This window comes from Bidens hawaiensis, unplaced genomic scaffold (genome assembly GCF_021521415.1).
Source record: "Bidens hawaiensis isolate Kalapana, Puna unplaced genomic scaffold, B.hawaiensis_p1.1 tig00013244_1, whole genome shotgun sequence".
Classification (NCBI taxonomy): domain Eukaryota; kingdom Viridiplantae; phylum Streptophyta; class Magnoliopsida; order Asterales; family Asteraceae; genus Bidens; species Bidens hawaiensis.
Window position 1 is genome coordinate 86,054 of NW_027492118.1, and position 24,858 is coordinate 110,911.

At 34.4% G+C, this 24,858-nt stretch overlaps 2 protein-coding genes across 2 annotated transcripts; both read left to right on the forward strand.

Annotated features, from left to right (window-relative positions):
- Positions 1-2,810: 2,810 nt before the first annotated feature.
- On the forward strand, positions 2,811-8,740 carry LOC143543651 (ACD11 homolog protein-like). Its single transcript, XM_077035921.1, has 5 exons — positions 2,811-2,887; positions 3,024-3,255; positions 7,231-7,403; positions 7,493-7,638; positions 8,456-8,740. The coding sequence occupies exons 1-5, from the start codon at positions 2,853-2,855 to the stop codon at positions 8,560-8,562; spliced, it is 693 nt and encodes a 230-aa protein (XP_076892036.1). The 5' UTR covers positions 2,811-2,852; the 3' UTR covers positions 8,563-8,740.
- A 6,635-nt stretch (positions 8,741-15,375) lies between these two features.
- On the forward strand, positions 15,376-18,952 carry LOC143543652 (uncharacterized). Its single transcript, XM_077035922.1, has 6 exons — positions 15,376-15,861; positions 16,794-16,858; positions 16,943-17,065; positions 17,184-17,786; positions 17,890-18,103; positions 18,390-18,952. Exons 1-6 carry the CDS (start codon positions 15,582-15,584, stop codon positions 18,788-18,790), a joined length of 1,686 nt encoding a protein of 561 aa, XP_076892037.1. The 5' UTR covers positions 15,376-15,581; the 3' UTR covers positions 18,791-18,952.
- The last annotated feature ends 5,906 nt before the right edge of the window (positions 18,953-24,858 follow it).

The window sequence follows — 24,858 nt, forward strand, 5'->3', positions numbered from 1 at the left end:
TGAACGATGAATATAGTTTCATAAATAAATTATCATCAAACGCGAATTTTTCGATCCAAACATGAGTTGACAGTTGACCCAATCGAGAAGTTCAAAGCAATAGCACGTTTGATAATAGAAATCATAAATCTGAGGTCTAACTACTTGAGTATCATAATAATAAAAGTTAAGGATATTTAACCCAAACATTCCTTTAAATAATAAAAATAACAAAAATGCCCTTCTGCTTAACTGAAAAATCTAACAGAGTTATTCAAGTGGTTATTGATCAGGCTGGGTACTAAAGTAAGGCTGGGTACTAAAGTAGTTAAACCATAGGAAAAAAAAGTAAATCTAGCTCTTAAAAAATAAGAAAATGTTGTGGTTAGGCTACTCAACAGTATGAATATCGGGAATGGATACTCCACGAAGCTGATCAGCATCAGATAGTGAATTGCCATTGCTGTGAATCCACAGATGGATAGTCCACTCACCAACATCCTACGTCCTGATTATAGTTATAATTTAAATAACTTTATTATTAACAAACATGATATCATGATGACAAAAAGCATCAGAACGGACACTATATACATGTTAATTAGAAAGATATGTGAAGATAATATATTAATTAAAAACATATTCAATAACAATCAACATCAACCAAACATTTAGATAATACCACCAAATCAAATTCAAAGGTCCTTTTTCTCTTCTTTTAATCCCACCCCATGATTCACGGTAGGCACCAGCAGTTATAAAGTCGGGTTGTGTAAACTTACCTAACAGTAAGAGACAATGGAACGATCTGAAGCAACAGTGGAGATGAACGATAGCAGCGATGGAGATGAACAGTCCCGTAAGTTTAATCAGATAAGGGAGAAGACAGCGAAGTAATGGCGGATTGTCAACTAAGGGGTCACGATGCCTGATTGAGGGTCTGCAGCGTAAGGTTTTTTAATTTGGAAGGGGAAACAAATTGACTGAAAAATATACGGATCCGGATAATATTAGTTGGGCGGGTTGATCTGAATTAATACCATTTTAGTGAATATGAGTTAAATTAGTAAATATGGGTTAAAAAGTGAGGAGTGATGAGAGGGTGACAAGTGGCAAAAAATATAATAGCCTTTTATTAGAGTAGTAAGATTGTACAATCTTATTTCCGCATCGTCTCATATGACATAGCTGGTTGAACAACAACCCTATAAAATTTACCTAAAGAAGTTTTAGACGTAGAAAGATTTGTTCGCTTCTTGATTTAGACATACAACACTTTACTTGGTTCAACTCGATTTTTGGACGAAACTCAAGAAAAAGATTTATGTGGTGAGCCAGATAGTAATAACTGTGTTTTTATGTTTGCTACTGTACTTTAGCAAACATAATAGTTGACTCATATGTATTTGGATGATTTCTTAACTGAATGTATGCAAATATTACATCAGGATTAGAATATTATCGGTTTTTTGGATGAAAGCGATTGTGATAATGAAGAATCACATTTTCATTTGCCTTAAAACAAATAGTAGAAGATAATGTTTAAATATAAACCCATTATTCAAATAATAACTTTATAATTTCAAATAAAAACGTGTTAGGATTTTGCATACTAAAATTATACTTTGAGCGGCTTTCAACATGACTGTCTCGTTTCATGAATTTGTAGCTAAATTCTTGACTCGGGCCTTTTTGACGTGTACCTTAACCAAGATCCGTAACACATCCCATATATCATATTTAGTTATGGGTTTCAGCATGACTATCTTGTTTACCATAACCGGTTTTCATGTTAAAGGATCAGATCAAGACTCAATAGGATTCAAACATAAGTCATTCAGGGGGTGTTTGTTTACCACTTAATGGTATCATTCACATGTTAACATCTGTATCACTCAGACATAAGAGCGTTTGGCTCCTTCAAAAAATGCATATGAATGCAACTTTGAAGCTCTGATTTGGTCCGTAGATGTCACTGTTCACTTTGCCATTTCAAATTGCGGATGTTTCAATAAAATTGTAGGTGTATGCTATTTCGGGTTGCGGGATCCGCCATTTGAAACAGGATAATCTGAAACCATTCTAGGATCCGCCACAGATCACCTTTTTGTCTCTCCTAGAAACTTGAGGTGCACAAATTGGGTTTTTTTTCAAATAATCGGTTCCGGGTATGAAACCGGGTTCGGGTATGATCGGGTATTGATAATACATGGGTTGGGGTCGAGTCTGGGTATTGTCTCTAAAAACCATACCCTATGTATCGGCTTCGGGTCGGGTATAGAACCGGGTATTTGAATACCCTATTTTCGGGTATTGAAAAAACCCTATTTTGGGGTTTTTTCGGGCTTATTTCTCGGTATTTTTTTTGTATAGATTGGATTTTTCAAAAAAGGGCACTTTTTAGGGATATTTTTCGCGTATTTTTCGGTATTTGAAATACCTGGTTTCGGGTACTGGAAAAACCCGGTTTCGGGTATGGATCCGATTCGGGTTTTCAGGTATACCGGGTGCAAATCAGGTCTGGTTTGGGTTTTAGTACCGAAATGCATACCCTATCTGTACCCTACGGGTAGGGCCAGATACGGGTTCGGGTATTAAAAACCCGAGTATAAAAAAACCTGTTGCGTTTTTTTTTTTTCGGGTTCAGATTTTTTCACCTCTACTAAAAACCATCAAATTATCCCGTTTTGAAAAAAAAACTAAACTTGATTTGGACGATTCAGTGATCTCAAGGGACTATTCTATCACTTCCTAAAAATTTAGGTGAAAAAACATTCATCTCAACAAAGTATAAAATCTAAAGTATAAACTTAGCTTCCATATTATTATTATTCAACCAAGGCGCGAAACATAACCACCGTTAAACAAATTCAATGGCTCTCGTTTCATTCTTCACCAATCCAAATAAGTAATAATAATAATAGTTTCTTAATCAATCATTTCAAATTCCTCTGATTCATCTCTAATAATAATAATAATAATAATAGATGATCGGAGCGTGTAATAATTTGATCTGTGTTTCGTTGTTGTTTCGGTTTTTGAAGTGATAGGATCCGGAAGATGAAAAGTGACGATGATCGGAAGGATTCTAGAAAGGCGAGTACGCCTCTTTCGTCCATCGCGCAGGCGTTCGAGGAGCTGGCGGATTTAGTTAAGAAAGAAGGTGGTGGTGATTTGAGGCTGAAGCCGTTTCTCGACGCGTGTTCGTTGCTCCCGGTCTTGTTTGGTTGCCTTGGGATTGCTTTTAAGTTTGCTGAAATGGAATACACTGCCAAGGTTATTTCATCTTATTGTTATTATTATTGATTGATTGATTGATCGGTGAAGATTTGCTAATTGTGATGCTAATTGGTTTGAAAATTTAACTTTAAACGAACATGAACAGTTAATCGAACAAATATTTGTGTTCACGATCATGTTCATTTATTTTATTATTATTATTATTATTATTGATTGATTGATTGGTGAAGATTTGCTAATTATGAAGGTGATTGGTTTGAAAGTTTAACTTAAAACGAACATAAACAGTTAATCGAACAAATATTTGTGTTCACGATCACGTTCATTTATTATTATTATTATTATTATTATTGTTATTGTTATTGTTATTGTTATTGTTATTTACCCCTAATTTCATGATGTTTTTGAGTGATTGATTGATTGGTAAACATTTTCTAATTATGATGCTAATTGGTTTTATTTAGACATATGATTTGTTGAATTTTGCTCAGATAACGTTTGTGTTCGTTCATTTAACTTTAAACGAACATAAACAGTTAATCGAACAAATATTTGTGTTCACGTTCATTTATTATTATTATTATTATTATTATTGTTGTTGTTATTATTATTATTATTATTTATCCCTAATTTCATGATGTTTTTGAGTGATTGATTGGTGAAAATTTGCTAATTATGATGCTAATTGGTTTGATTTAGACATATGATCTGTTGAATTTTGCTCAGATAACGTTTGTGTTCGTTCATTTAACTTTAAACGAACATAAACAGTTAATCGAACAAATATTTGTGTTCACGTTCATTTATTATTATTATTATTATTATTATTATTATTGTTATTTTTATTATTATTATTATTATTATTATTATTATTTACCCCTAATTTCACGATGTTTTTGAGTAATTGATTGATTGATTTGTGAAAATTTGCTAATTATGATGCTAATTGGTTTGATTTAGACATATGATCTGTTGAATTGCTCATAAAATGTTTATGTCCGTTCATTTAACTTTAAATGAACATAAACAGTTAATCGAACAAATATTTGTGTTCATGTACATTTATTGTTATTATTATTATTTTTTTTTGTTTTTTATTATTTATCCCTAATTTCATGATGTTTTTGAGTAATTGGTTGGTTGGTGAAAATTTGCTAATTTGTTTGATTTAGTCATATGATGATATGTAGAATTGCTCAAATAAATAGGCCTGCAAACGAACTGAAAGCGAACCGAAAGACGTGTTTTTTTCATTTAACTTTAAATGAACATGAACAGTTAACCAAACAAATATTTGTGTTCGTCTTCGTTTATGTATGGTTGACTTGATATTTTTGCTTTTATATTCGCTGAAATGGAATACACTGCTAAGGTTTGATGCTGTAGTTGTTATTATTACTATTATTTATCCATGATTTCATGATGTTTTTGAGTAATTGATTGATTGGTGAAAATTGCTAATTATGATCTTTAGAATTACCTAGGATGTGCATGGATCAGGTTGGTTCGGTTATGGGCTAAAAACGAACCAAAAACCGAAATGTCAGTTTTTAAGTTTTTGAAAACCGATGGTTTCAGATTTTGTGGTTTTTGGTTTGAGTTCGGTTTTGTCATGTGGGCCGAAAAAAAATTGGCCAAAAATAATGAATTCGGACCTAAATTTGTTTGTTAGTTAATAAATTATTGATTAAGATATATATTTGGGCTAAATTATTTGGTTAAACTACTATTATGAATTACTTAAATTTTTTTTAAAAAAATAAAACAAAAATCTTTAAGTTCGTTGTGCTCGGTTTTTTAACCGAAACAGTCGGTTTTTGTTTCAGTTTGGTTTTTTCGGTTTCATGCATACCCATAGCTTTACATAAATAGGATAATATTAACTGCAAGTTAAGTTTCAGATCAGTAAAAGTGCATCTTAAGGTTAAGATTCTCGAGTCAGATAAGGCATCTGATACGCCAAAATTTCTTGATATTAACTATAAGAACAGTCAGTTCTGAAAGATGCTAAAAAGAAATCGACATCGGGACCATTAAAAAATATGTTATGGGTCCTTAAGCATATAGTGCCACTTTCATAGTTTAAACAAAGATGCCATAATCATATTTCTCTAATATAAATCATCAAGTTGTTGAGTGAGATGCTGCTTTTGCATAAATAGGATAATATTAACCGAATGAAAGCTAGTTGCAGACCAGTAAAAGGTACATCTTAAAGTTAAGATTCTTAAGTTAGATAAGGCATCTGATACATCAATGATTACTGATATTTACTTTACGTTAAAAAATTTGTGAGAACTGCGTAAACACTTGTATGTAATGCGTGGTAGATATAGTGGGAGAGAGAATGAGAATTGGTTAGGCCTGTAAACGAACTGAATGTTTGGTGAACTGTTTGTGAACTGTTCGGCGGGAAGTTCGTTTATTTAATAAACGAACGAACATGAGCAAAAAATTTGTGTTCGTTTATTAAACGAACGAACATGAACACATGTTTCATTCGTTCATTTATGTTCGTTTACATGATAATAGAAAATAATTAAATATTATCTTGAAGAGTCATCTACTTAATGGTTTTATATTTGTTCATTTGTGTTCATTAAAGTTTGTTCATTTATGTTTGTTTGTGTTCATTTACATTTGTTTATATATGTTCTTTTTTATCTTTGTTCGTTTATGTTCGTGAACTGTTCGTTTAGAATTTAAACAAACGAACATAAACGAGCACGAACATGTTCATTTTTTAAATAAACCAACACGCACACAAAGTATGTGTTTGATTAAGTGTTCGTGTTCGTTTAAAGTCAAATGAACGAACACAAAGATGCCCAAGTTCGTGTTCGTTTGGTTCGTTTATGGTTTACAAGCCTAGAGGTGGTTATGCGGTTACATAAATGCTATAAGTATTACAGTTAGAGCAATAACTGCAAATGATTATGCATTTCTTACTGTTTTGTACTTAAAGTTGGCTTTTTATTAACGGTTTTCTATATATGTGCTTCATGTATCTTTTGTTCAGTTTTTTAGGCTAACAAAGTCCTTACAAGACCTGTATATGAGTCATCAAGATAATTAAGTATTTGAGTGATGTTGCTTTATATAAATAGGATAATATTAAACTCAAAGCTAGGTTTCAGAAGAATAATTTCTTGAGTGGGATTAAGCATCTATTAAATTAATAATCCATCTTTAAATAGTTTGACACAGAATAATTTCTTGATATCAAATTTAAGAACAGTCCACTCTGAAAGATTCTAAAAGAAATCATAACCGGGACCGTTGGAACGGTCCTTAAGCATATAATGCAACTTTCACACTTTAAAGAAAGATCCCTTGAACATATTTCTATAATAACTTCTCAAATTCATTACTTTGGGCAGATTGGATTTTAATAATCCAAAATATGACTCATTGACCGTTAAAAGTAGCATGAACACGCGTTTATGTGATTAAAGAACCGAACGTTCAGTGAACCATCCGGCAGGAAGTTTGTTTATGTTCATTTGTTTCTTAAACGAACGAACATGGAAAAAAAACTTTTGTTCATTTATTTAAATGAACAGACATGAACACACATCTCGTTCGATCATGTACGTTCATGAACGTTCGATTTATGTTCATTCTTTAAACTCGTTTGGTTGTTTGTTTATGTTTGTTTAAGTTTCTTCGTTTATATATTCATTTAATTTTTTTAAGCCCATTACTATTTAGTCTACTTTTATGAACTTAAAATATCACCTATTACAATTTAGTCTTGTTTCATGGTTTTTTTACACCCACTAGACTGATGCTCACTGTTACTATTAATCGGTGTTCGGCCAGTTATAGTCGTTCATTTACGTTCATGAACTGTTTATTTATACTATTAACGACTCGAACATAAACAAACACAAACACGTTCATATACTTAACAAACACAAACAAGCAAACCCTGTTCATTTAACTGTTCATGTTCGATCGTTTATTCATTTAAAGTTAAACAAACCTAACATAATGATTGATCATTTTCAGGTTGGTGATCTTCAAGAAGCATCAAAGAAGTTCAACACTTTGAGCAGTGTAGTTGACTTTGACTTAAAAAACAAGACAGTCAAATCACAAGGGAGCCATACTCGCAACCTCCGTCGAGTTAGGCAAGGTCTAGATCTCATTCGAGAATTGTTTCAGAATTTTTTATCAGCCGAGTACGTCTCTTTCCCATTTTTTCATGATTATGCAGCGTATAAATTCCGTTTAAATGCTATATATTAATATTTTTTTTGTGTATTTTCAGGAAATGGTCACTTAAAAAAGCAGCTACAACAGCATATCAACAAACTTGTGCTCCATATCACACATGGGCAGTTAGAACCGCGGTTTCTGCTGGAATGTGTACTCTTCCATCTAGGGATCAACTTCTACTGAACCTTAATGAAACCGGTAATTTTCCTTTCTTTTTAGTTAATGCTTAAGTTAATTCTTAATAAGCGTTATACGACTAGTGGGTAGTGGTTGTCATGTATTTGATTTAGGCCTGTAAACGAACCGAACAAACTGGACATGTTCGTGTTCATTTGTTTAACCTTTACTGATCAAACATTCGGACATGAACAGTTAAATGAACAAGGGCTTTCTTGTTCGTGTTCGTTCTTTAAGAAAACAAACGTGTTTGGTTATGTTAGTTCGTTAATGGTATAAATGAACGGTTCACGAACATATATGAAACATTCAGGCACGACCAGTTAAACGAAAGATAATGAACGTGTTTGTTTACTTTAGTTCATTAATAGTGTTAGTGAATGGTTCACGAACGCAAATGAACATAAACGTTGCACATTGACAAACGAACATAAATGTGTGAAAATCAATTGAAGTAAACGTGAGCATCGATCCTTCAGGTGTAAAAATTAATAAAATTAGACTAAATTACAGTTGTCGATGTTTTAATTTTATACAACCAAATTTTCCATGGGCCTGAAATTTTTTAATGAATATATAAACGAACGAATTTAAACAAATGGAAGCTAACGGACATAAATGAGCTAAAACGAGCAAACATAAACAAATTTAAAAGAACGTACGTAAACTTAAATGAATGAACATACAAGTGTTGATGTTCATGCGTTTAACTAAATAAACAAAAAGTTTGTTCATGTTCGTTTTTTATTAAATAAACGAACTTCCTGCCAAACGATGACGTACGGTTGATTTACAGGCCTAATTTCATTGGCTTGATGTATATTATATTTTGTAACAGATAAAACAGCAGATAAAGAAATGAGGAGGTACATAAAAGCTTCAGGTGATGTTATAAAAATCATTGATAATCTTTACATTTCTAGAGGGATTACATTGGATTGGTGATTTTTGTATGATCGGATCGGGTCAGGCCGGATTAGATTATGCACACAATCTAGAGTTGATTTCATGTAAACTTATAATAATCTCTAACTTTGGGTTTGTGACAAGCCCCTTTGTTTTCTAACTTAATGTTTTTGATGTGATATGTTGTGTAAAGATATTTTTCATCATTCTTTGTATAGCTAAAGTTCCTACTTGTGGATTTTATTTCAGGTTATATAGTTTGCGAGATATTTAAAACGAGTGTATTCGTATATGTTGTGAAAACAGTACACGAAAAATCGAAAATAGACCGAAGATTTTGTTTTATAGGTTTGGCACCATTATAATGTTTATATGGAATGGCGTAACATATCACGACAGAGATAGTAATTTTGTGGTTAAAACGGTTGACAGTTATATGATGGTTGGTTTGTGTTATACCAACCGGGTAGAGCATTAGCAATTTAACTTCGGACTATGATAACATAATATTTTCCCTCGGTGGTCTGCGTTACTCGTTGTAAGAGTTTGAAAAATTTTGTGTATTCTAAATACCTGAATATCTTTCTGAATCGTGTAAGGTTCGATTTCATATTAAAGTATTGTGTCAAATTAAAATCAATAAGCAGATAAGACAAAAAGTAATTTCCAAAAAACGAAAAGTTATTTTCCAGCGGAATTTGAAGTATGATTTTGATGTGTTGAAATTAGACCAAGTGATTTCCTTATGTTGATTGGGATGATACATTGCACTATTTCACAAACAGTTATGGCGTTTGTGGTGTAACTATAACAGTTATATCAGTATCAGAACCTCCATTCGATACTGAAATTCTAACATCCTACCGAAATACGCTACTTAGCTCCTTTGTACCGATAGATGATATAGATGCCATTGAACTAATTTGTTCCTTAGTACTGAAATCACAATAATATTATCACCCTTTGGAACCCCCTAACTACCCTAGAGGTGTTTTAGTACCGAAATCATAATAATATTGAACGAGTGTGTAGTCTACACCTCTTAACTCGTATCAAACTGATGCCTCTTGACTCGTATCAAACTGATGCATGATCATCCGACTTGTTAAGTTGAACCACCCGAACACGTCGACTCGCATTAAGGAGGATTAGAGTATGGACTATGGAATTTCCCGACTGCTAACTATTACAAGATTAGATGATTAACTTTTACTTTATTATTATTATTATTATTATTATTATTATTATATAACTTTTACTTTGTTTTTATCCTTTTATGTACTGATTATTTGGTTGATCATTATTTGTTTGATTATGTGAATTTTTGTAAGGTTAGATGACTAAATTGAATACGATCATAGTTTAGAAAATATAAATTTGATATGTTGACTTGGGTTTAAAAATTAAAATCAACATGAACGGAAATTTTAATTTGGTTTCAGTTTTTATACAATGACCCAACCCAACCCAATTCGAAGTCATAATTGTATAGGCATATAACAAATTTCAGACATCTAAGAGAATAAATTCCATGTCTGTCACTACCTATATCCGTTAATATATTTTGTCTGAGTTATAAAACTAGCATATATTTTTTAGAATAATTTTTTTATCACCAAATATGTGAAAAATAAAAATATATATAAATAATCAATCCTAACCGTCAGGTATATGTTATAATGAAATAGATTAAATCATATAATGTCACTTTACGATTTAGCGGTTAAACTACTTGAACTAGAGATGAGATGGAAATCATGGTATTGTACCGATACTAAAAATACTGGTATCGAATTTGAACAAACCGGGTATTGTCGAAGCACGAGATGAATCTGACCTGATCCATGACGATGTTTCCACGGATTTCGAGATGAACGAACCACGTCTTGATCTTCTTCTCCGGCTGGTTGGGATCTGCAATGACTTTTTGGGGGTGTGGAGGTGACCGCTAAGAAATCTCCAGTATCTCTTGTTCACAGATACAAAAATATGGTGGTGGCTCTTAATGAGAATGACCAACCCCTAATAAGGAGGTGGAGACCTCCTTATATAGGGAGCCTCATGGCCACCATCATGGTACCCTAATGGGCCTAGCCCAGTTAGGGTTACCTCCACAAAACCCCCTCAGCCCAATAACATTGTATTAGTCCATATAATAAAATAAGCCAAACATAATAAATTTAGGGTCGTAAAACCGGGTTTAGTACCATACCCCTACAAGCCCCCCAAGTCCAGCGTTGCTCCTGGGCGCGCAAGCGTTTAGGTGGAGCGCTGGACTTTATGAGGTGTGTTAGGGCGTGATGCGGTTTTTTCCCTTTTCTTCGGCCTTATCTTTATTGTCTTTGAGTTTTGGGATGTTTTCTTCATGATGGTGATGTGTTGTGGTTTTTATAATAATAAAAGCCTGCGCGCGAGGCGACTTACGAGCTATGAGAATAATAAAGCTTGCGCGCGAGGCGACTTATGAGCTATGAGAATAATAAAAGCTTGCGCGCGAGGCGACTTACGAGCTATAAGAATAATAAAGCTTGCGCGCGTGAGGCGACTTACGAGCTGTAAAAATAATGAAGCCTGCGCGCGAGGCGACTTATGGATCTATGAGAATAATGAAGCCTGCGCGCGTGGCGTCTTACGAGCTATAAGAATAATAAAAGCTTGCGCGCGAGGCGTCTTACGAGCTACAAGAATAATAAAAGCTTGCGCGCGAGGCGTCTTACGAGCTACAAGAATAATAAAAGCTTGCGCGCGAGGCGTCTTACGAGCTATATGAATAATAAAGCTTGCGCGCGTGAGGCGACTTACGAGCTGTAAAAATAATGAAGCCTGCGCGCGAGGCGACTTACCGATCTATGAGAATAATGAAGCCTGCGCGCTTGGCGTCTTACGAGCTATAAGAATAATAAAAGCTTGCGCGCGAGGCGTCTTACGAGCTATAAGAATAATAAAAGCTTGCGCGCGAGGCGACTTACGAGCTATAAAATGATGATAATGACTGGCCCACAAGGGCCTCCTCCGCGCAGGATGAATATCCCGGCCTGTTTTCAAAATAATAATGGAGGCACAAATGGCCAGATAATAATAATGATGTCATTGGTGTTTGTGCGGCTCGTAGCCGAACCTGCAAAAACATGTCAACTAAAAGTGGATGTATTGCATGGTTCCCATCCTCGGGCAAATTATGAGGTGTGCCCAACCTTTAAGCTTGGCGCGTGGCCTATGGGTTTATGAGGATTCCCAACCTTTAAGTTTGGCGCGTAGCCATATGGGATATTATGAGGATTCCCAACCTTTAAGTATGGCGCGTAGCCATATGGGATATTATGAGGATTCCCAACCTTTAAGTATGGCGCGTAGCCATATGGGATATTATGAGGATTCCCAACCTTTAAGTATGACGCTTAGCCATATGGGATATTATGAGGATTCCCAACCTTTAAGTATGGCGCGTAGCCATGCGAGTACAATCATGGTTGTTCTTATCCTAATTTGGATTAGACTGTTCATTTGTTATGTCGCTTACGCGCGGCCTGCGCAATGTCTCCTTTTTTCTCACGCGCAGATGTGGTGCGTGAGCATGCATGATGCGTGAGCATCTAATATGCATGAGCATACGTGAAGCCCAATAACATATGTGATGCGTGAGCATATGAGATGCGTGAGCATGTGATATGCGTGAGCATACGTGATGCGTGAGCATACGTGATGCGTGAGCATACGTGATACGCGTGAGCATGCGTGATGCGTGAGCATGTGATATGCGCCACGAGCATAGGTTTTGGCTATCTTCATGAGCATGTGATATGCGTGAGCTGTGGCGTAGAGTAATCGGCCGGGAGCGCGCATGCGACCCGCTGTGGCGTAGAGTGATCGCCGGGAGCGCGCATGCGACCCGCTGTGGCGTAGAGTGATCGCCGGGGGCGCGCATGCGACCCGCTGTGGCGTAGAGTGATCGCCGGGGGCGCGCATGCGACCCGCTGTGGCGTAGAGTGTATTTCCAGATCTGGAAGTATTTTTTAGATCTACAGATTTTTGGATTTCCATAGAACATATCTGAAAGAAGAAACCGTAGACCCGAGATATTGATGAACAGATCGGAGGGCCGAGACGAGAAGCGAAGCGTGGTTCATTGCCGTCCCACGGATGGCGCCAATGTCGAAGCACGAGATGAATCTGACCTGATCCATGACGATGTTTCCACGGATTTCGAGATGAACGAACCACGTCTTGATCTTCTTCTCCGGCTGCTTGGGATCTGCAATGACTTTTTGGGGGTGTGGAGGTGACCGCTAAGAAATCTCCAGGATCTCTTGTTCACAGACACAAAAATATGGTGATGGCTCTTATTGAGAATGACCAACCCCTAATAAGGAGGTGGAGACCTCCTTATATAGGGAGCCTCATGGCCACCATCATGGTACCCTAATGGGCCTAGCCCAGTTAGGGTTACCTCCACAAAACCCCCTCAGCCCAATAACATTGTATTAGTCCATATAATAAAATAAGCCAAACATAATAAATTTAGTGTCGTAAAACCGGGTTTAGTACCCTACCCCTACAGGTATCAAATGTATTGGTTCGGTATTAATACATGCTTTGGTACTCTTGGTTTTTTTGTTTATTTTTTCTAATCTCCACTCATCATATCAAACTCAATAAATAAGTGTTCAAAAAACAAAAAATCGTATCAAAGTTATTCGCAATCAAGAAACCATAATACCAATATCAAAACATACAAAATATCCCAAAACTGTATCAGTTTACGTGGAATAACAATAAAGAAATGTATGGGAACATTTTTTTTCAAAATATATATATATTATTTTGAAAAAAATACTTATTTTTAACGTTTAAATCCAATTACTCAACTAATTTAAAACACAACTTTTTTTTAACATTAAGTCTAAAATTTTATCATGATTCTCGTAGACGACTATAAGTTACTTCGATTTAAAAAAAAAAACAAAATTTCATATATTAAATAAAAAGATTCAACAGTTACAATAGAGAAGTAGATAAACGGATAACAAACTGTACCGCTACACCTTTTAAATGGCAAACCCGATCGTACCTCGATTTAATGGTTTATAAACTCTTTTTGGGGGTTATAAAACATTTCATAATTGAACATGGAAGATTTACCATTATTTTCTTGGAAACTTCCAACTTCCAAGAGCAACGTGTGGTCACGTCATGCAGTCCACAGTAGGCACATTGTGGGCGCATGCAGAGTATTATTTGACGGAGGCAAACGTCTTTTGACCGGATACGGCGGTGGGCCCAGCTAGCTGTTTCTGTCTTGCTTCTTATCCATCGTTTCTTTTGACTCAAAACGTTAGTTATCTCACGCCGTTTGTTTTTAGTGATTTTTTAAATTTTAAAAAAATATCCCTTTTGTCCGTTGAGGAGACTTTAGTAATTTGCTGTGTGATTTTAAAACAATAATTTATTTAATCAATAATTGTAACAAGTAAACAATAAACAAATGATCAAATGATCGTGAACAAACTTGACATGAATTCATATTAATTTGCTTACCTAATAAGCATATATTTTCATTTATTAAAGATTTGATTCATTTAAACCCATTAACAATTGTAAGCAACAAAACGATAAGTTACATGGATAATCTTGTTAATATCGTCATATTTAAAATAATAGTAATAACAATAATAATAATAATAATAATAATAATAATAATAATAAAAGATAATTTTACCCACCGATTTGACATGAAGGTAAATGTAGAGCCATTCAATCAATCACGCTCACGTCATATTAGTGTCTATGGATGACCATAGACGAAATCATATATTTAATAATACAAGGGTGTTGATCGTTGGAATTAAAAGAAGATATACGACGACTTTCAGTATTATGGGTAAAAAACATGGGAAGATTGATTGGGCGATTGGGAGAAGTGGGTCTCCTTTTTCACTTTGAAATTCTATCATGTAATTTGGTGCATAAGATGTAATCGGTTGTAAGTGTGTGTTGTATTGTGACTAGTCACTCCCTCGTCCTTAAAAAATTATATAATAATAATTTTAAACACAAACAAATAACGCCTCACAAAAAGAATGCTAGCGTTATACCGACGTCAGACTGGTCATTCGGACACCATGTGAACCTATACAGCTCGTATAGACATGGCTGTCTCTAAAGACAAGAAAATGAAGTTAGGGCTTTAGACCCTTATTTTCTAAGACCTTCAATTTTGAAAACAAAATTATTATAATTATACATCTGTAATTTAGGATTTGTATTAATGTATGTGATTTGAGCGGTATTTAAATTGAACTAGGTCTGAGAAAGTGTGATGAATTGCATTACTTGGAATGAAATCAAGATAATTTTTTTACAAGACATTGTTTTTAAACATCGTTTTAAGCAACCAAAATAGTTGAGCCGGTCATATGCATAGGATTATAGGGGGGCTACACGAATTGTATAGGTTTAAATTATATCAGTTTATATCAGCAAGTGTAGGTTTTATTTCATAGTCTCGTATAACTCCTCCATGAGTCGTATAAAGCTACACGACTCATATATGACTCATACAGGCATATTTAAAAAAAAATCAAATTTTGATTTTGAAAATAATCCATACCCCGCGTCTACATCGAGACAAATACGGGTCAACCCGCCCATAACCACCCAATTCAAAACTCAAAACCCTAATCCGAATTTCTCTATCACCATATTATAAATACCCATTTCACCCATCCAATTCAGATCTCTTCTCAACATCAAAACCCCCCAATTCCAATCCAATTCTTCAATTCCTCCAAAACCCACATATTATATGCAATTTCCCATCTGGGTTTGCTCAAAATCGTTCAAAATCGTGTTCTTAATTTCAATCAAATTCTTCAATTCCTCCAAAAACCACAAATTATATGCAAATGCCTATCTGGGTTTTGCTCAAATTCGTTCAAATCGTTCAATTCCACCAAAACCCACAAATTATTTGCAAATTCCAATCTGGGTTTTGCTCAAAACCGTTCAAATCGTTTAAAATCGTTCATAACTGTTCTTAATTTAATTAATTAATTTTAACAATGAATGGATCTACGACGGCGTATGTGAACTGGCGAGAAGTGGGTTCTACGAGCCGTAGAGGAAGAAACGAGGTCCGGTTTTATTTAAAACGGGTTGATGGTAGTTTTGATTTGGCGGTTATTGGTAAAGAGAAGAAGAAATTAGGGTTTGGTGTTAATACGACGTCGTATCGGTATCGGTATCGATATGCGAATAATCCGGCGAATATTCCGGTGGATCTTCCGGTGAAACTCAGATCTAGAAGAGAGGTTGTTGATTGCTTAAACTCCATTGTTTCAGGTTCGATTTTTATTAAAATTTTAATTTTTTTTTATTTTTTATTAAATTATATTTTTTTTTTGTTTTTTTTGTATGTGTGAGATATGGGTTTTTGTTTGTTGTTTGCTTTAGGGTATTTGATAATTGAATAATTGTGTAATGTAGATATATATATTCATGTTAATTGCCATTCGGGTGTGCACGGTTCGGTTCGGGTTGATTTTGGGCGAAAACCGAACCAAAAGCTGGAATCTTGGTTTTTGAAATTTTGAAAACCGTTCGGGTTTGGTTCGGGTTGAGTGGGTTTTCGGCTAAAACTGAATAAAATAACCGAAACTTCAGTTTTTAAAATTTTTGAAATCAGTTCTGTTTCGGGTTCTCGGTTTCAGTTCGGCTTTAATTAATTATTAACTAATTGAGTTTTATACATTTGAGCTAAAATATTTGACATACATATTTCTTATAAATTATTTAAAACTAAAAAATTGAATACCTGTAATTTGGTTTTTATGACGTGCAAAACCGAAACCAAACGTCGGTTTTTGTTTCGGTTTCGGATTGGTTTTTGACTTTTATCGGTTTTAAGTCCACCTCTAACGATACATAATTTTGCCTAATTGTCTAATGATCTGGGCTGCAGGAAGAATTAAATCAGATTCCAAGAGCTGGTTCAGAGCCTCGGAATTTCCGAGCCCTGTTTACTAGGTTAATATCAATCAACTATGTTCTCTTCCGGTCAACTTAATTTGATTTGTGTTGACTCAACTCTATCATCCATCATTATTGACAATATTATTAGCCTCATTTAGACTTTTAGATCCAATAAGTATTAATAAATTTGACTCCTATATTGTTTGTTCTGCCTGACTTTAAATACATTGCTTGTATCTAAATTATTCTTTGTACATATTCTTGAACAAAGTATTGATTCCTTACTTTCTTCTTGGTTTTAGGTGGCCCGTTTCGTCCTCCGCTGCAGCCCGTTTTGTCTTTGAGGTTGAACACAGAAAAAATAAAGGTATATTTTTCGGTTTGAATTTAATATTTTGGTTACTTATTATCTAAATTATTTTTAATTTTTTATAAAGTTTTATTTTTTCAGGATATTTATTTGCATAAAACGGATCGGCATACTGCAGAGTCTGTGTGGGTCGGTTCCCCTTGGGTTTGCAAGAAAAAGTTGAAGCATTTTGGAGCTTATACTCGTCACGGTGTTAAAATCTCGGTGAGCTCTCTTAAATTATTATTTTATAAAAAAAACTTTTTTTTGGGTTAGCATGTCATGGTTTTTTGATTCTTGTACTAAATTAATTTTTTTGTTTTGATTTTTATTATGTGATCAGGTTCAAGATTTTGTTTACGTATTAGCAGAAGGAAGCAGACGCCTTGTTGCTTACATAAACGACTTATACGAAGATTCACAAAGATACAAAACCGCAGTGGTACAGTGGTTTCACAAAATCGATGAACTTGGACTTGATTTACCTTGTACATACAATGACAAAGAAATTTTCTTTTCACTTTCTCTTCAAGATCTTAGCATTGAGTGCATAGACGGACTAGCCACCGTACTCAGTCCACAACACTATGAGCGTTTTCTCAAATCTAATGCTGCTCGCACGATTGTTGACCGGCCTTTTGTGTGCCAAAATCAATTTGAGAATGAAGTGGTCAGCTCCTTTGACCTTACTCGAGTCAAAGGTTACTGGAACCAAAACATAGTTAAATTATTGTCTGCTGATGAGGTCAGCGTCAGACCGAAGAAGAGACTTAGGAAGATGGTGGATGTTGAATATTCTGTAGGTTCGGAAATTGAGGTGTTGTCACAAGATAGTGGGATTAGAGGTGTTTGGTTTAGAGCGGTGGTTATTAAGAAGCATAAAGATAAGCTTAAAGTTAGGTATCAAGATATTAAAGATGCCGCTGATGAATCCATTAATCTTGAGGTGAGTGTTAGTTAATGATTTATAAGAATTTTTATATATTTTTTTCTATTTAAAAATCTAGTTTTTTTTATTTACTAAAGTTTTGGACTTTTTTTTTTGGTAGGAATGGATAATGTCATCAAGAGTTGCTGTTGCTGATGAATTGGGAATCCGCCATGCTGGCAGGATGACCGTCAGACCAACCTGTTTGACCCACAAGGTTGACTTGTGTTTGGTTGATGTCGGTTGCATTGTGGATGCGTGGTTGCATGATGGCTGGTGGGAAGGAATCGTGGTTCATAAAGAATCTGATGATAAAATCCATGTTTATTTTCCAGGTTTGTTAATAGATTGATTGCCGTATTATGAGATTAGGCCCGTAAGTGAACCGTTTGTTTCAACTTTATCGGACAAACGATCGAACACGAACAGTTAAAGAACATGGTTTTATTGTTTGTGTTAAAAAACATTAACTCGTTCTTGTTTGTTTGAATGTATACACACAAACTTATTGCCGAACGGTTCATTGATTGTCCAATTTGATTCAGGTCTAATCAATCTATAATCTATAATCATTATTGATCGGTTTTGCTGGTATTAATATTTTTTATTTATGTTTTTCAGGTGAAAAAAACCGATCTGTTTTCGAATCTAAGGATTTGAGATATTCTCAAGAATGGTTAGAAAACATTTGGAAGAAGATGGAATCCCGACCCGATATTATTAAATTAATATCCAATGCAAATAAAACCAACTCAGAAACTACCAAATCCAATGATAATGTATCCGATTTAAGTTCAGAAGAAAACCGAGACTTCGAAGCGGATTTACTTGCTAGTTTAAACTGGAATTGGTCAACAACCAAGAAACGACACAAGGGGCATATTTGTAAAAACAACAGTTTAGGAACAGTTGAAACGAGAAAACGTGACGGGTTCACAAAGTCAGTTTCTGGTAAAACGGGCTGCAAGTTTACCAGCAGTCAAAAGGCTTCACCGTTAACAAGCTTAGTTATGTCCAGGTGAAAGTTTTTACATTTTTCATTTGGAGTTGTGCACAAATGTTAGTTAGGTGGTTAGCCGGATTTGTGACATAGATTTTTAGTGTTTGATGAGGTAGGATGTGACAAGTTTGAAGGCTTAGATTAACCTAGTATTGACTTAGATACTAGATTTCATAGCATGTTTTTTGTTCTGTACAATATTGTTTTATTTATGTACTAATTTAATAATGCCATTTTATGCATATTGAGGTCTTTTGATAGGTTTCAGTTTTGGTTGCTTCTGTGTTTTGACATTATTATTTAAGCTGTTTTGATTTTCTGAAGCCGAAAATCAAACCAGTTATAAATATTAAACCGGTTAACAGTTTAGCTTCGCTGCATAGATGTTATGAACTGTTTTTTTTGGTGTCGCTCGAAACTTGCTTGGTAAAAACTCTCTAGTTGTGGCAAGCACAACTCGTACTTGGTTTTTTTTGCATCGATACCTTTTCTTTTGTTCTATCAAATTAACCGAGCCTAACGAAGTTGAGTCTAAGTTTTCAACTTGGTTTAAATTTCGAGCTCGAGCTTGGCTTGTGAATGATCCTATCTGCGTACTTCCATATAAGTAGTAAATGTGTTTTGCAAAAACAAAAAAAAAGAGGTAAAGTAAATGTTCTGTTTGATTTATACGGTCAGTTTCAAGTTTTAAACCGTTAAACTCGGTTTTCAAACCGTGAATCATGAACCGAAATGAACATTTAGCAGTTTAAATTGTTCGTTAAGTTTAATGGTTTATGCATATAAACACTGAAATTGATATGTTGTAAATACTTTATCAGAATAAATAACAGCAGTACGAATTGTGTTTTATTTTTTTAAGTCAAAATCGGCCCAAGTTGACTAATGTGATTCTGGCTGAGGTTGACCAACTTTGACTGATTTTTGGTAATTAGGAAGAGTTAAGGAAACTCGTCTTGGTGACATACTTTGTAGCGAGTACTCGGGGTACTTTTACAACATTGGTATAAAGAAAAGAAATTAAACCGTGCATAGATTTTGATATGTAAACCAATCCAATAATAATAATCTTAATAAGAAAATAAAGTTTTGACGTCTAGGTTAAAAGCAACACTCAACTAAACCCAACCACTAATCATATACAACAGTAGTAGCTTATGAAAAGTTTATAGACTGAAACTGTACATCATCAATAATTCAAGGGTCTTATTCGGCTATGTACAATTTTGTGTTTCATTGAATAATTAGAATTTTGACAATTCCTTTTGTTGTTCCTTGTACGCCTGTAGTGTGACACCACCGGCTTAATTGACTAAACTTTGGTCTTACATGTTCCACTAGACAAAAAATATTTATTTGAGTACATCAAGTAAAGCTCTAGTTATTTGTTTGACTGCTTGGCAACTTGCTTAAACGTGTTGCTGTTTCATTGATCATGAGTTGTGTCTGTTCATTTGATTAGTTAATAGCAGGGTGAAACTAGTGATATATGATTGTGATCAGCAGGACGATAAGGGTGTCGCACAAAGTTTACAAAACGAGCCCCCCATTTTTTGACTTCACGAATCCATGGTTAAATTGTACATATATAAAGATTTTAGCTTAAGGGATGTGACGGTATTTATCCATGTAGTGATCATAGACTGTTAGTGACGAGTGGTGATTAGAAGATTTAACTTTCTTGTTGGTGATGATGACAATCTTGACCATCTCTTCTTTTGTAGTTTCTAAGTGTCTTAACACATGTTGATACAAAAAAAAACACATATGTAAACAATGGACATGTCATTATGAGGTCATGAGACATATTTGTAGGCGTATGTGTGCAAAAAATGTATCCCCCCACCCCCACCCACACACTTATATGAGAAGGGAGTAGCTTGTGTGAGTGTGACCGAGCTTTTAAACAAAACTAGGCCGGCCCTAGGGTAGGGCAAGCCGGACAACTGGCCGGAGCACGTGATCTTTGGGGGCCAAAATTTATCTAGTTAATTGAGTAGTTGCAGTGATAAAAACCTGAAGTATGAAGATGTAAACAGAAAGAAGATGAAGATTTTATGTAAAGAAGATGATGATATAAAGAGTATATTTGTAATTATGATTCAGTAGGTGCGTAGTGGTCAAAGTCAATGCAGGCTATAGAGTATTTTTTGAAATGCCTAGTATAATACTAAATGCTAAATATAAATATAATTAATAGTTCAAACTTCAAAGACAATCTACAACCTTTTTTTTTTTATTTTTTTTATCAAGCTTTTGATTTTATTTTTATTTTTCACATCAGAAAAAAAAAAACAAAATTATTATAAGCTAACAGACATATAGTATATACAAACTATAACCCTCCGGCTATAAGTTTATGGTTTCGCCACTGCTTAATATATTGGGCCCGAAACCAGTTTAAATTCTCGGGGCCCCGCAAGGTTCGTCCACGGAGGGTGAGTCAGGGCCTAAGATCAGGCCGAAAGGCGTAGTCGATGGACAACAGGTGAATATTCCTGTACTACCCTTTGTTGGTCCCGAGGGACGGAGGAGGCTAGGTTAGCCGAAAGATGGTTATCGGTTCAAGGACGTAAGGTGACCCTGCTTTTTCAGGGTAAGAAGGGGTAGAGAAAATGCCTCGAGCCAATGTTCGAGTACCAGGCGCTACGGCGCTGAAGTAACCCATGCCATACTCCCAGGAAAAGCTCGAACGGCCTTCAACAAAAGGGTACCTGTACCCGAAACCGACACAGGTGGGTAGGTAGAGAATACCTAGGGGCGCAAGACAACTCTCTCTAAGGAACTCGGCAAAATAGCCCCGTAACTTCGGGAGAAGGGGTGCCTCCTCACAAAGGGGGTCGCCGGCCTTGAAACAAAATATCGATTTTTTTAATAAAAAATTGTAACATAAAAAGGTAATACATTGTTGTGAGCTCACTCACGGAATACAATGTTTATTCATCTCTTCTAAAACTGTAAAACGGATATAAACAAATTTCATTTTTATTTATAAAACCTATACACCGACACACATGCAATCAATGTGTAGATTATCATAGGTATAAACTACAATACTACACATATATAGATAAACAATATCAAACTTAATTAAACACACAAACAGATTAATTGTATAATTTTTTATGTACTTAAGATACACACATTTGTATGAAAAAAAACGATTTTAATTTGGTGTAATGTTCTTTTTTTGAATCTTATCCATAATATTTAATTTAATCACGTAAAACCCGAGGGTATGTTAGTTGAACATTCTTCGGTTAAACTTAAATAAATAAACCCGAATAAAATGCTCGTCCTATTGTTTAACCTTTAAGTTTGGGTGTAGATTGTTCAACATGGTGTATAATATACCAAATTATGATCTAGCCTTTGACAAGAATGAACTCTATCATTAGTTACACCTATAAAACGAATATAAATACTGTAAATAATAACAAAAAAATTGTAGTAGGTGGTAGTGTGGTACTTGGGAATCTGTCAAATGTTCTTGAAGAACATTTGTGAACAAAATTTTTTAACCTCTCTCACACATACATATACACACAAGTCAACTCTTACTTTATAACATGGCATTTTTTTAAACATCGACTTTCTTGTGCTTTAGGTCACTTCACTCTCTAATTTGAAGAGCCCCGTCGCCCCACTATGGTTAGACTTTATTGTTTTAATCGGACTCATATTGGCTTCAAAGTTTGACTTGGGCGTTCCCCTGGGAAACCAAACCGTCGGCTGCCACTTGACAGTTGGTGTGCCACCACAAGAGCATAACTCTCTGGCGTAACACAAGGTGAGACTAAAACCGGGGTGGGCTCGTGATTCGAACTGACAACCTTGTATGGCCTAGCTCAAATATTTCATTGTCAATATCCACCGAAAGTGCCACAACCCACAAGTGAGGATCGAATTTAAGTCTCAATTGGAGAACCCAAACCTTTTACCACTATGTCACGACGTGGCATCTACCAATCCCATTTTTTTCTTTATTTTTATATATAACATATAACATATATAATTATTTTTCGGCCGAATGTTGTACTTGATAAACGAAGTGAAAAAAATATTTGCATAATTAGAAGCTTTTGCACCATTTGCTTATGATCTCGATAAAACTACTCAGAATCAATTGGCAAGAGGTCAACAATTACGTGAATTGCTTAAACAATCCCAATCCGCCCCTCTCGCGGTTTCCCTTATTTTTTTTTCAGGATTCTGTTAAAGAAAGAACAAACAATAAACTAAAAAATAACTAAAATAGTGAAGTTGATAGAATAACTTTCCAATTAGCTTTTTGTGACCATGTAATAGAGTCGGTATCTATATATTCATCTAAGGATATATCTTTCATTACAATAAATTTTCAAGTTCCAATATACACTTTAGTTATATTTCTTTAAATAATTGAACGATTCATTACATTTTCATGATCATGATTATTCAACAACTTCCTGTTTTTAATTATATACATACAAATATACATACATTTATAATATATTCATCCTCTCATATTTTGATCATATGTATATCTTTGTTTTTGTTATGTCTAATTAAGGCACTAATTTGATGATGTCATCTTTGCAAAAACAGGTTCCAGAAGTTGTTCTTTTAGCTGATACAAATGGAATCAGTGATCTACATATTGTAACTTTTAAGCGGGACAATGAGTGTGTGAATTGTGATATTATGGCTTCATGATTCTATGAATAAGTTGCATAAATTAATTGATTTTCAACTTTCTAGTTGGTAATGATGCTATCATGATTTTATTTTATTTATTTTTATTTTTTTAAGTTTCTAGTAGGCGATGGAGCATCAATACATGATATAAAATAGACACATATCTCAAATAAATCATATACAATGCATATGTCACTACATGAATCAAAACTTTACTAGGGTAAATAAATCCAGAAAGAAAACCGATTTATGTTTGTTAGTTATAAGAATCACACACTTGTTTATCTTCATTTAGTGACTAGACGGGTGCTCGCGCGATGCAGCGGGAAAAACATAATTTGGTAATCACGTAACATATTTATGCCCGTTTATTGTTCTATTTGAAACAGTGAAATCGTTTGTTGGTATATGCAGACTAATCATTCTTATTTTAAACTCAATTTATTATCAAAATCGGAACCAAATCGTTGGTAATGATTCAGTTTGGTTGGTTTCAGTTTTCAACGATAAAATACCATTACTAACGATGTGGCTCACATTTTAATTCAAAACCATCAAAAGTGGACCACAAGCACCTATACATAACATGTTATTTTTATAACTTAAACAAACTATGGCAATATCATATTCAAATTAAAGAGAATAAAATGCTTGTTTTTATAGTGTAATTTTTTTAGAAAAATATTAACGTACGAAAAAGTTATGATCGTTTAAATATCGTGAGGGAAGTTGGGTTAAAAGTGAAATTAAAAAGAGTAGATATATAAAAGATAGAGGTTGACCACTTTGTCCCTCTTCAAACTTGTACAATATGCTTAAAGTATTGTAAAACCCTTAAAATTATCGTCTTAATTTGCCCTTCACTCGTATATTTTATATATAATAAAGATAAACGGACATAATAGTAAAGATAAACGGTCATAACAAATTAAAAAAATGATGAAAGATAGAAAATGAGTATTAAAAAGATGACGTAAAATAAAGTAGGGGCGATGTAAATAGTGATAAAAGAGAAAGAAAAATAAATTTAACATACTCAAATAAAACTTAGTCCATGCTGATTCGATTTATTTACCCTTTATAAATAATGACTATTGAGGTGTATTTTATTGAACTTGTACACTTATAAACCAAATATATGATCTAGCCTTTGACAAAATGAATTTTTATCATTAGTTACATCTAGAAAACGAATATAAATAACATAAATACAAACAAAAAAATTGTAGTTGGTGGTGCTTTAGAGGCTGCCAATGTTCTTGAAGTGTATTTGTCAACCCTTGAAGGATTTTTTTAACTTCATCTCTCTCTCACACATATACACACATCTTCTTTTGAACACACATATACACATCATCACTCACACATGCTATATGTGGACCAACCAAGTATATAAGGTAAACCAACTCACAT